The 13,061-nt window shown below is 43.8% G+C and overlaps 1 protein-coding gene across 1 annotated transcript; it reads left to right on the top strand.

Moving 5' to 3' along the window:
* The first annotated feature begins 2,320 nt into the window (after positions 1-2,320).
* Positions 2,321-12,505, top strand: Gjc3 (gap junction protein gamma 3). Its single transcript, XM_041648717.1, has 3 exons — positions 2,321-2,633; positions 9,337-10,127; positions 10,885-12,505. The coding sequence occupies exon 2, from the start codon at positions 9,344-9,346 to the stop codon at positions 10,118-10,120; it is 777 nt and encodes a 258-aa protein (XP_041504651.1). The 5' UTR covers positions 2,321-2,633; positions 9,337-9,343; the 3' UTR covers positions 10,121-10,127; positions 10,885-12,505.
* The last annotated feature ends 556 nt before the right edge of the window (positions 12,506-13,061 follow it).

The raw sequence follows: 13,061 nt of genomic DNA on the forward strand, positions 1-13,061 counted from the left end.
AGAGCAACCAGTGCTCTTAACCAACCCTGAGCCTTGTTTCCAGTCTCCCTTTTAAATTTTTTGACAATCACATAATGCGTACATTGTACTCACTTGCCTATCCTCATCTCCCACTTAGGCCTTCTTCTTCCTAATTAGTCCCTTTGGTACATTTCTCTCTCTCTCTCTCTCTCTCTCTCTCTCTCTCTCTCTCTCTCTCTCTTTCTTGTCTGTGTACAAATCTTGCACAGGTAACCGTGAGTTCATGTTTGCGGTGTCACGTCTAGAAGACAGCATTCTATAGTGTTCCTCTCCATTCTTGGACTGCTACAATCTTTCTTCCCCTCTTCTGAGGCGTTCCCTGGGTTTTGGAGGAGACAATATAGATGTCCTGTTTAGGGTTGAGCACTCTGGGCAGTTTGAATAGTAACGAGTCTCTGTATAACCATCTTTCACAGAAAAAAGAAGCTTCTCTGACCTAGGGTAGCACTATTCTAGGTAGTAGAGTATATATATAGAAAAAATGCAAATATTTTTCCTTTTATTGAAAATAGAGTCTTGCCAGGCAGTAGTGGTGCATGCCTTTAATCCCAGCACTTGGGAGGCAGAGGCAGGCAGACCTCTGTGAGTTTGAGGCCAGCTTGGTCTAAAAAGCAAGTTTCAGGAGAGCCAACCTACACAGAGAACTCTTTCTTGAAATCTGCACCCCCCATAAAAAAGAAAAAAAGAAAAAAACCAAAAAAAACCCCTCAAAAAACCAACCAACCAATCAAGCAAGCAAGCAACCAACCAACCAAACAAACAAAAAAGAAAATAGATTTTTTTCTCGTACAATGTATTCCGTTTATATTTTCTCCTCCTTGCATTCCTCCCAATTCCTCTTCACCTTCCCTCCCCTCAGGATCCACTCTCTTTCTGTATCACTAAAAAAGGTTTCTAAGAAATGACAACCAAAATGACAAAATACAATATAATAAGATGAAGCAAAAATCATCTCACGGAGGCTGGACAAGGCAATCCAACAGAAGAAAAAGAGCCCCAAGACAGGCACAAGAATTTGAGGCCCATTAGCTCACCCAGAAATCCCATAAAAATATGAAGCTGAAAGCTATAAGATCTATGCAGAGAATCTTGTGAAGATCCATGTAGTGAACATAAATAGTTATTATGCAGATTGACTACATGTCTGGTTAGCAACATATCAGTAATAGGTTTCCTACTAGGGCCTATGACCTCCCCAGGCATAGACTTTTGACCAGGCTTGCATTCCCTGGTGTGTATTCCTTCCAACACACAGGCACATTCTTACACGAGTAAGCTTATTCTCTGGGTACTTTGGACACACTTTCAGTTCTGAATGAGTGAGTTTGTTAAGCATACAGAAAATCAAAGTAAAATAGGAAGTGATAGGTGGACCGAGATGAACATCATCAAATTTGGGACTTACAAACATACAGCAGGAAATGACTGGGGAGACACAGTCAACTGGGGTTTCCCACAGACAGAGTTCTGGGTAGAGCAGGGTGTCCCCTCTAGTGAAGCTTCTAAGGAAAAGAACAACCCTACATGAAGAACTACAGGTAGCTGGGTAAAGCTGGGAGAGGAGGCCATTCCCAGGGAAGAGCGCTCCCAATGGTTGTCCAGTACCAAATGGTCAGCCATAAAAACCATACACCTTAGTAATGTTATATGGACTCTAGGGGTTATATTTAGCAATATATATGTACACATAAAAACATACATGCATGTAATAACAGTTGGTGAAATAAAAAGGCCATGAATTTGAAGGAGATAGAAAATGGTATGTGGTAGGGTTTGGAGGGAGATGAGAAGGAAGAGAAGTTACAATTAAAATACAATCTCAAAAAGAAAAAATTAAAGAGAAAAAAAATAAAGAGCAAACAATAGCTAGAAGTAGCATCATCAGATTGGGTGTTCACAGGATTCAGCAGACACTGACTAGGGAAGTCGAGGCAGGCAGCTGGCGTTCTCTGCTTAGCTCTCTCTCAATGGCTGAGCTCCCCTTGTCTGAACTTCCAGCTCTCCTCCCATTCTAGGTAGTTTTGTGTCATGGGGTACCCAATGGTGCCTTCTGCTGTGCCTTCCAACCGTTCATTTTCCCTCTAGCTGTTTGCAAGGCTACAATGCTTTTATTGTAGCTGTTTGTTGTTCCCTTCCCTCCCTGTCACAGAGTCTGGGAGGCAGTCCTTCCCTAGACAAAGGGCCTTGGAGGACACGAGACAAACACACTTGGGTCTGAGATGGGAGAGGACAGTTCCACTTCCACAGGCAGCTTCTCAGTGAGCTCAAACATCCCAAGACAATTAACCAATATAATGTACATAATAAACCACTCTCCATTCAGATGACCTCAAAAGTCCCTATCCCCATTCACTTAGAGGATACGTCCTGTACCATCGACACCAGACTCATTCTCCAGAGTTCATGCCTGGAGCACTGGGTCCTTTAATTGGAATTCTTTTATGCGGCAGGGAGCCTGCCAGGAATGAAAAAGAGAAGGCGAAAGAGTGGGCGGCTGCAGAAGGCAGGGCCATCCCAAGAGCCTGGACCCTGAAGGCTCCAGCGTGAGGATCCCTTCTGGCTACTTTCCTCGGTGGTTGACGCTTCTGCTTGGGGCTGCCAGGCAAGTACTGGTAAGTTCATGGGCAGATCTGAGGTTATTCTGGGTTCTGGAGAGGTCTGTGAGTGGATGTATTCAGGATTTCTTAGAGATAGTTTTGAATTCACATAAGATCTAGAAGTCAGGGATATTGCCCAAAAGATTCTGCATCTCCACTCATACTGGTTTTGGAGGCCACACTTTGAAGAGAAGCATCTACATTGCATCCCAGGCCAGGTGAAGGAAGGTGGGAGCAATCAGTTTAGGCTTGCACTGCCAGGTTTCCTCCCTTCTCACGGGTTCTTTCCCTCTGTGGCTTCTTAACTTTCTGGGATGTATCCAGTCACTGGTGGAATCCTGACATCCCTCTCCATCCCAGCCCCTCTACCACCACCAAAAGTAGGTGAGATGCTTTGAAAAATTCTCATTTAAATGGGATTTTAAATAATCTCTTTAGGTACTAGAAAATCTGCTCAAATTCTGGGGTTTTCTTTCCTGGTTCAATTTTTAGTCTTCTATTGTTACTTCACTTACACTTTATTTGTTGGTTTGTTGAGGCATAGTCTCATTTAGTCCAGACTAATCCTAAACTCAGCATAAAATTGAGGATGATCTTGAATTTTTGCCTCCATCTCCCCAGTGCTAGAGTTATGGGCGTGCACCACACCTGGTTTATGCTGTGCTGTGGATAAAACCCAGGGGCTTGAGCATGGGAGGCAAACATTCTACCAACTCAGCTACATCTTAGCTCTATTTATGTTCTGAAGCTTAGTATACAAAGCAATGTGTTTCATTATGGCATGCCCATGTGTACTTTGATCTATTGTTGTTTCTTCCCTCAGTTCCCCCCTTGACCCCTCTGCTAGGCTTTGTCCCCCTCATCAGCCCCCATTCTGCTTCCATATGTCAGATCTATTCTGTTCCCCTTTCCTTTCTCACTGTCCTAAGATCTCTTTCCCCTCGAATTTGATGTTTCTGGTCCCTAGGCATAGTCCCCATTCTAGTTTCATGACCCATATCCATGCATAGGTATACATATGTAAAACTTAACATCTGGGACCTGCCTAGGAGAGAAACGTGCAGTATATGTACTTCCGGGCCTTGACTACTTCGTTTAATATGATGACTTTCTGGTCCATCCATTTTCCTATTGTTTCAGTGAACTAGGGGTTGATCACAGCCACCACAGGTAGTCAGGAAAGAATTAGCTACTTGTGTTATCGTGTTTGCACTCAAAACAGTTCCGTTTCTCTTGCGCTGGGAAGAAGGCTTCGTGAGTTAACTGCTTGCTATGAAAGCATGAGGACCCAAGTTAGAATCCCCAAAACTCACATGAAAACTGGGGTGTGGTAGTGCATGTCTATAACCTCTGCAGTACGGTGGTGGGTGAGAATCCCTGGAATCTCAGAGGCTAGGTAGCCTGGCGTTCACAGTGACAAACAAGAGACTCTGCCTCAAGCAACGCTGAAGGTAAGGATTGACACGGGGTTGTCTACCTCTACGTTCACACTGTAGCTGTAGCGCATCCCACCCTTCTCTCTCTCTCTCTCTCTCTCTCTCTCTCTCTCATACACACACACACACACACACACACACTGCACACACATGAAAGTAAAAAATATTTCAGATTGTAGCATTTGAGATTTTTAGGTTTTTTGAATTCAGAATATTTAAACTGTAGTGGTCATTTTATTATTATTGTCCTGACTTTCAAAAGAAAAAAAAAACACCCCAAATTTGTTCTATATTTGTGTCATTTTGTTACTTTATTAATTCTGTCTTTTAAATTTTATTTTTCCAAGGGTGCTTATATAATGCCTCAGTTTATTTTCTTTAGAATCAGCATGGATTTTAGAAATGTTTTATTAGCTTACATTAATAATACATATTTACTGATTTCCTCATGACATTTTTATACATGTATATCATGCTTTTTCTTGATTCACTGCCCTTTACACTCTATTGCCTCCTCGCTTTCTTACTGAGGCCCTTTCTTGTGCCAAAGGCCTCTTTCTGCCTTTTCTTCCTCCCTCCCTCCCTCCCTCCCTCCCTCCCTCCCTCCTTTTGTGTGTATCTGGTGCTTGTAACTCTTCACATGTCTGTGTGTCCTTGTGCATGGAGGTCAGATGTTAACTTTAGGGTCTTCACGGATTGGTCTTCACTGTACTTTTTGAGACAGGGGTGCTTTCTAATCTTGGAGCTCACTAATGATTGGCTGGGCTGGCCTGCCAATGGATTTGCTTGTTTCTCCTTGCTTCCTCCTGCCCTGCCCCTCAGCAGCCCTAGGTTACAGAAGAGTGCTGCTATGCCCGGCTTTTATGTGGGTGCTGGATATTCAAACTGAGACCCAAATGCTTTTATGAGGTGCATCTTACCTACTGTGCTATTTCAAAATTAGGGAGTGGGTTTTGAAGTACAGGGACCGTAATCTGGGGATCAAATGTTGGCAGTAGTGGGAAAGGAGAGGCCTGAAGTGCTAGCTCCGGAAAGGATGGTGGTATTTGACAGATGTAGGACTACCTTTCTGGAAGATAGAAGAAAGGAAGGATGGCGAGGTGGCCTACTGGTAGAGGCACTTTGTTACACAAGCTTAGCCACCTGAGTCTGATCCGTTGAAGCCACAGGACGGTAGGAGGAAAGAACTGACTCCACAGCCTTGTCCTCTGATTTCCCCAGGCATGCTACGGTATGTGTGCCCCTCCCCCAAGTGTGTGAGGGTACATGTGCATGTGCGCACAATAGAGACAGTTGCAGATAGTAGTCACACTGGGTTAGGGAAGTGGAAACTGTGGGTTCCCCTCACTCTGACTCCATTCTAAATACTTATCCTGATACCCACAACTAAGCATAGCTCTCACTTGTCATTAAAGAAACTTCTGTTGGCAGCTGATGGACAAATACAACTGGTCATAATGCAGAGAGCCACTGACTGCAGGGGGCCCAGCTCCAGTTGATGCATCTACAGTACAGTCTTACACCTATGGCTCAGGAAACCCTTCACAAGACAGGGGCAGAAAGACGAGAAGAGTCAGAGGACCAGGACTTCTAATGAGCCCAAGAAAGCTCAACAAGCTAAATAAGACCTGAAAAATGATAATACCAGGTTATGTGCCACTGAGGAAGGGGGAAATCTCATGCGGCCACATTCCTAGATAGAGTTACAGGCAATTGATGGCTTCCAAAAGAGGGGGAATTAGCCTTCTCCATGGGCAAGCACCTTATAGGTTATCTAACCCCAGGTGGCCATCTCTAAACATGCATACATATGGGACTCAGCAGTTTGTGTGTGTCTATGGGCATACATACATACATAGACACACATGTATGTAGTAATAGCAATTAAAGAATAAGAGGCCATGACTTTGAGAGGGAGTTGAGGGACATGGACAAAGTAGGAAGGAGTCGGGGGAAATGATGTAAATACAGTACTCATCTATAAAATTCTCATAAAAGGGAAAAAGATAAAGAATCATCTGTGGAGCTTTCTGGAATAAGAAGTTTGCATAATATCTTAATATAATAAAACTGCTGTGAATATTTTTGAAGGAGTAATTAGTAATCCACAGAACTTATTTTTCCCAGTCTGGAGGCTAGGAAGTCCAAGAGGCAGGCACTAGCAGATAAAGTGTTGGGTGTAAACCTGTTCCTTATGGATGGTGATGTCTCTTAGTCATCAATTGATGGAAGGGGTTGAAGGGCTCCCTCAAATATCTTTTATAACCCCATGCAACCCCATTCATGATTTAAATACCTTTCTTCTTATTTTTGTTGCTTTTCTTTTTTTGGTTCTGGGTTGAATCTAGGGCCTCTTGAATGGTAAGCAGGTACCTCTAGTAACTCACTGGGGAATTCTAAGTAGGTGCTCTACCACTGAGCCACACCCCTACCCCTCACTGGGGGATTCTAGGCAGGGGCTCTACCACTGAGTCACACCCCAGCCCCTCACTGGGGGATTCTAGGCAGGGGCTCTACCACTGAGTCACACCTCAGCCCCTCACTGGGGGATTCTAGGCAGGGGCTCTACCACTGAGTCACACAGTTAACTCCCCACCACATTTCAGCATCTGACTTTGGGGAGGACACCAACAGTTAGATCACAGAACATGATCATTAGGGAATGAGAAAGGGAAGATGGTCGGGTATGGCAATGGCTGGAAGCAGCTTTTGGGCACTGAAGAAGGCAGAGATAAAGATGACAAGCTTGGTATTATGGCCAGAGAACTGAGATTTTTCTGAAATTTATCCTCAATAATAGTTACCCCTAGAGGGAGATAAACATTTAAAAAACAGAGATTAGACATTTGAACTTCTATGCTCTGCCCCCAAACCCTATGGCATTTAATTATGGCAAATTGTTGTTTCTGAGATGATAAGGCATAAAGAACATTAGACTAGAGTAAATGCTGACATTGACTCTGGCTATTTCATCCCATTGCTTTCTAGTCCCTAGTCGATACATGTTGTGGTAGGTTTAAATTAAAAAAAATATTTATTTTATTTTATGTGTGTGAGTGTTTTGCATGCATGTATATATGTGCACCACATGTGTGCCATCATGGAGTACAGAAGAGGGCATTGGCTCTTCTGGAACTGTAGTTGCAGACGGTTGAGAGTCACCATTGTGGGTGCTGGGAACTGATCCAGGGTCCTCTGCAAGAGCAGCAAGTACTCTTAACCATTGAGCTATCTTTCTAGCCCCTGTAGTGATAAGTTTAACTGTAAACTTGACACCAACTAGGAAGGGAGTCTCAATGAGGGATTGCTGATCGGATTTTGTGTGTGTGTGTGTGTGTGTGTGTGTGTGTGTGAAGCAGTTTGCCTTTATTGGCTGAATTGGGAATTGGTTCGGGAAGACCCAACCTTAAAGTAGGTGGCATCATTGCCTGGGTTTGGGTTCTGGGCTAAGTAAGTATAGAATCACTAAGCCTGCATGCCTTCATTTCACTCTGCTCTTGAGTGTGGATATGATGTGAGCAGTGTTTAAATTCCTGCCACCTTTATGTCCCTGCTTTGATGAGCAAGAGTAAATTTTTGTAATTTTGTAAGCTGCATTGTGAGTTAGAATAGATTCCCTCTTCTTTAAGCTTTTTTTTTTTCAGTTAATGAACTAGGACATCTACCTAGATTCCTATTATTCACTTACATTTCTTTACCTTGTAAATAAGGCCAACCAGAAACTCGGTATTAACTTAGTTTAGATGAGTGTGCTCACAGAAGTCCATTCATACAAAAAGATTTGGCCCTAAATCAGGAGCAGAAGGAGAGAGAGCACAAGCAAGGAACTCAGGACCGCGAGGGGTGCACCCACACACTGAGACAATGGGGTTGTTCTATCGGGAACCCACTAAGGCCAGCTGGCCTGGGTCTGAAAAAGCCTGGGATAAAACCGGACTTGCTGAACATAGCAGACAATGAGGACTACTGAGAACTCAAGAACAATGGCAATGGGTTTTTGATCCTACTGCATGTACTGGCTTTGGGGGAGCCTAGGCAGTTTGGATGCTCACCTTACTAGACCTGGATGGAGGTGGGTGGTCCTTGGACTTCCCACAGGGCAGGGAACCCTGATTGCTCTTTGGGCTGACGAGGGAGGGGGAATTGATTGGGGGGAGGGGGAGGGAAATGGGAGGCGGTGGCGGGGAGGAGGCAGAAATCTTTAATAAATAAATAAATTAATTAAAAAAAAGTGCTAGAAAAAAAAAGATTTGGCCTTTAGGGCTGTGATATTAGAGGGTGCTGTGGTCCTGAAAGAACTGTTGTCTGGGACTAGAGAAATGGTGTGGTTAAGAGTGCTTGTTGCTCTTCTAGAGGACCTGAGTTTGAGTCCCAGTGTCCATGTCTTGTGACTCACAATCACTTGTAACTCTAGCTGAAAGGGATCTGATGCCCTCTTCTGGTCTCCATGGACAGGCATGCACATACACCTGGCATAGACACACACACACACACCCATACATACATAATATATATATATATATATATATATATATATATATATATATATATGTATGATGCGGAGCCTAATGGGAGGTCTTTAACTCACTGAAGACATGTTTCTTGTGTGTGTGTGTGTGTGTGTGTTTGAGAGAGAGAGAGAGAGAGAGAGAGAGAGAGAGAGAGAGATATTCTCTGGGACTCATTCACTTTACTTTTTGATCAAGCTCTCTTGCTGGTTGGAGGCTCTCCAGCTGGCTCAGATCTTCCTATCCCTGCCTTCCCAGCAGTGGGATTCCAAGTCCACACCACCACACTCAGCATTTTCCCATGGGTTCTGAGGATTGAGCGTAGGTTTTCACACTTGTGTGGTACTTGAGTCACTGCTCCCCCCCCCCCCCAAATCCATGAAAATGTACTCTTGAAAGGGATCATGGAATTCTCTTCATCTTCCCCCACTTCTTGTATAGAAACTTTTTGCTCAATGTGTTTCTTCCTCATTGCTATCCAAGACATGCCATGTTCTTTCAATGAGTGACCTTCACCAAGTATGTGCTATGCCATTCGGAGTCCAAACCTTCGCAACTGTGAGCTAGTTAACCTTTTTATGTTTATAAAGGTAATTACCTCAGGCATTGCTTTGTAGGCTTGCAAAGTAGGCGATATGGTGTTTTATTAATTTTGGAGAGGAGCAAAAAAGCTTGCTTTGCAAATCCTTGGATTAGCAGGTGAACAAGACATTTGAAGCCTCCCCTGAAGGGCAGTGAGTGGGACACCTTTTCTGATAATTGTCCTCTGCTCAGTGGCAGAATGTGTGGCAAGTTCCTGAGGCAGCTGTTGGCTAAGGAGAGCCAGCATTCCACCCCCGTGGGGCGCTTCCTGCTTCCGGTGCTGATGGGATTCCGCCTCCTGCTTCTGGTTTCCAGTGGACCTGGGGTCTTCGGTGATGATGAGAGCGAATTCATGTGCCATTTAGGGCAACCAGACTGCAAGACCATTTGTTATGATGTCTTCCGCCCCCTTTCTCCACTGCGCTTCTGGGCCTTCCAAGTCATCTTGATGGCTGTACCCAGTGTGGTTTATGTGGGTTTCACTATGTATCATGTGATTGGATACTGGGAGGAACCAGACAAAGGGAACAAGGAACAAGAGTCCCGGATTTGCAAGGGGGACCGCAGTAAGGATGTCTCAGGGACTGGAAGCCTCAAGCTTCTTTGGGCCTATGTGGCACAACTTGGGGCACGGCTGGTCCTTGAGGGAGCAGCCTTGGGACTTCAATACCATCTGTATGGCTTCAAGATGCCCAGCACTTTTCAATGTCGTGAGGATCCTTGTATCGGCAGCACAACTTGTTTCCAGTCGCACCCCTCCGAGAAGACCATCCTCCTCAACACCATGTTTGGGATTAGTGGGGCCTGTCTCTTGTTTACTTCCTTGGAGCTTGTACTTTTGGGTTTAGGGAGGTTTTGGAGGATGTACAAGGACAAACTCCCCCTTTTAAAGAACCTGCCAACCTCAAAGAACTCTGTAAGGTGCAAGGACCCAGCTGATGACTTGACAGTGGTGGAGACGAAAGAACCGTTTTGAGAAGCAGGTGAGGACCCTATTGACATGACAGTCATCTGTCCCTGCGTCTGATGTCTCTGTGTGGGTGACCTCCACCCAGGGTAGGTCCCTCATCCTCTGGGGTGTACAGCTCACCATATTACAAAGTAGATAACCAGTCTCAAAGCCGATGCGTTCTAAAATAAGATTTACTCTTAATTTTAAATTGTGTGTATGTATGTGTCTGTGTGTGTATACACAGGAGTACAAGTGGTTGTGGAGGCTAGAAGAGGGTGATAGATCACTTGGAGCTGGAATTAATGGCATTTGTGAGCTGCCCAGTGTGGGTGTCAGGAAGCAAACCAGGCTTCTTTGAAAGAATAGTACACATTCGTATTCACTGAGCCATCTCTCCAGCCCCAAGATGTATTCTTTTAAAGGGAGGAAGTGTTTCCTTTGGTTCACAGTTTAGGGGTACAGTTCCTCAAGGTGGACAAGGCATTCATATATGTATATGAAACGGGTAACCCTAGCTGTCCTGGGCTTGCTTATGTAGATCTGGCTGGTTTTAAACTTACAGAGATCCCCCTGTCTCTGCATCTAAAGTGCTGGAATTCAAAGCACAAGGCACTATACCTGGCTGAGTCAGATGTGTTTTGGTTACTGCCCTGCAAACATCTCCCAGCACCTAATCCTATGAGTTGCATGACTCCTTCTAGTAGACCATGATGACTACACTAGTGCATGTACTGCCTGCCCTTTCATTTGGTAAAGTCCTGAGCTTCTGCTTGATTTCTGCCTTACAGAGTTTTAAAGTTACCTGGCTTGCTTGAAGAAAACCCTGTGACTGGATCTTCCTCCATACATCCAGTGAGATGGCACAGTGGGTAAAGACACTTGTCACCAAGCCTCATGATCTGAGATCAGTCTCCAGAACCCACATGGAGAAGGGAGAAAACCAACCCCCCACGAGATGTCCTCTGACTTCCATATCCATACCATGGCACGCACGCACACACACGCGCATACATACACACACACATGATAATAAATAAAATAATAACATCTCAGTAAATAAAACAAAAACTCCTGCAACATTAGCTATTATTTCTGACTTCTTCTCTCTCCTGTCTTTCCACTAAACATAAGCAACCACAACCTACTTTCTATTCTAATGGCTTATCTTAGCCTGGAGTTTTATAGAGATGGAATCATACAACGTGTTTATTGGCTGCTTGTATATCTTTGTAAAAAAGACCAAGTCCTTTGTCAATTAAAATCAGGTTACTTTTTGTTGTTGTTTTGCATTGTAAGAACTTTTTATATATAATGATTATTAGATACTTATCTAATTATTTTAAATGGGTCATTTAAAAATATTCTCTTCCATTCCATGGGTTGTCTTTCATTTTTTTCTGAGTAATGTTCTTTTAATATTATTCTTTGATACTTTCATACATGTATATGGTGCATTTTGATCATAACCCTATCTAACTTCTCCTGGATCCCCCATCGTGTTCCCATCCTGATTTCATGTCCTCTTTTTTGTCTATAACTCACCGAGTACAAAATTAGTGCTACTCAAACGTGCATAGGTATGAAGCCATCTACCAGAACATGGTCAGCCGGCCAGATGACACACCTGTGAAGAACATGACTCTTCCTCCACCAGCATCTATCAACTGCTAATGGCTCCTCAGCTGCGGATAGTCCATCGCTCAGCCATGCTGGAATGATGAGTGCTGGGAACCCGTGAAGGCAACCGCTGCTTCTGCGAGGTCACGAGTGTAACGTCCCTACCATGTTAAGAAGATGTTGTCTCATAGCAGACCTCTCAGAGCTCTGCTTTTTAAACCTTGCTTTCTCACTTCTCTGCTGTCACCCAAGCTTTGGGGGCAAGGGTGTGATATGGATGTCTCATTTGGGGCTGAGTACTCCACACTCGTTGTCTGCATTTTGGTAAGCTATGAGTCTGTTATGGGACACTGTCCACTGCAAAAAAAAGTGTTTCTCTGGTGGGGAGTGTGAATCTATGGGTATAGAGAATTATTTAGAAGATCATTTGATACTATTGTAATTTATCAAACTAATAGTAATAGGCTTTTCTTTAGGTCCTATGAGCTCCGCAGGATGGTTTCTTGGCTAGGTTTATAATATCAGGCTTGAGTTTCTTCCTGTGGAGTGCATCCTTAAGCCAATCAGAAAGCAGTTTGTTACTCCCACACCATCTACACCACTGTTGCCTGCCTAGGTATGTCTTGTGAGGCTGATGGCGGTAACTCACAGGCTTCATACCTAAGTTGGTATGGGAAGTCCTTCTGTATATGTGCTTCTTTTATCGGTTAATGAATAAAGAAGCTGGCTTGGCCTGTGATAGGGCAGAGTAGAGTTAGGCTGAGAAAACTAAACTGAATGCTGGGAGAAAGAAGGCGGAGTCAGTGAGACGCTATGTAGCCACCAGAGGGGAAAGACGTGAGCTGCCAGCTGGAACCTTGCCTGTAGGCCACAAGCCTCATGATAAAATATAAAATAATGGAAATGGGTTAACTCTAGATGTAAGAGCTGGCTAGCAATACGCTTAAGCTGTTGGCCAAACAGTATTGCAAATAATATAGTTTCTGTGTGATTATTTTGGGAGTCTGGGCAGCCAGGAAACAAGTGGGCATCCCCCAACAATGAGTAAGACGGTGACTGCTAGGAAAGCTGGCCAGCAGGGAGTTGGTAGCATGAAAGCTTTCTCGTTTTTTGTTTGTGACTTTGGTGCTACATTTAAAAAGCCAATGCTTGACCCAAGGCTATGAATTTACACCTGTGTTTCCATCGAAGAATTTTATACTTTTAATTTTTACATTTGTGTCTCCAGTCACTTACAAGTTATTTTTTTACCGTGCAAAAAGAGGACAAAGATGAAATTACATTTTTTATTGGAAATAATGCAAATGAGCAGAATCTTTGAGGTATAAAAAGAAAAAAATTCCTGTTA

Source organism: Microtus oregoni, unplaced genomic scaffold, assembly GCF_018167655.1.
Source record: "Microtus oregoni isolate MIOR12 unplaced genomic scaffold, Mior012 000003F_ref0000135, whole genome shotgun sequence".
Taxonomy (NCBI): domain Eukaryota; kingdom Metazoa; phylum Chordata; class Mammalia; order Rodentia; family Cricetidae; genus Microtus; species Microtus oregoni.

Excerpts from the sequence above, each read along its gene's own strand:
- Gjc3 (XM_041648717.1), top strand. The coding sequence starts at position 9,344 with ATGTGTGGCAAGTTCCTGAGGCAGCTGTTGGCTAAGGAGAGCCAGCAT.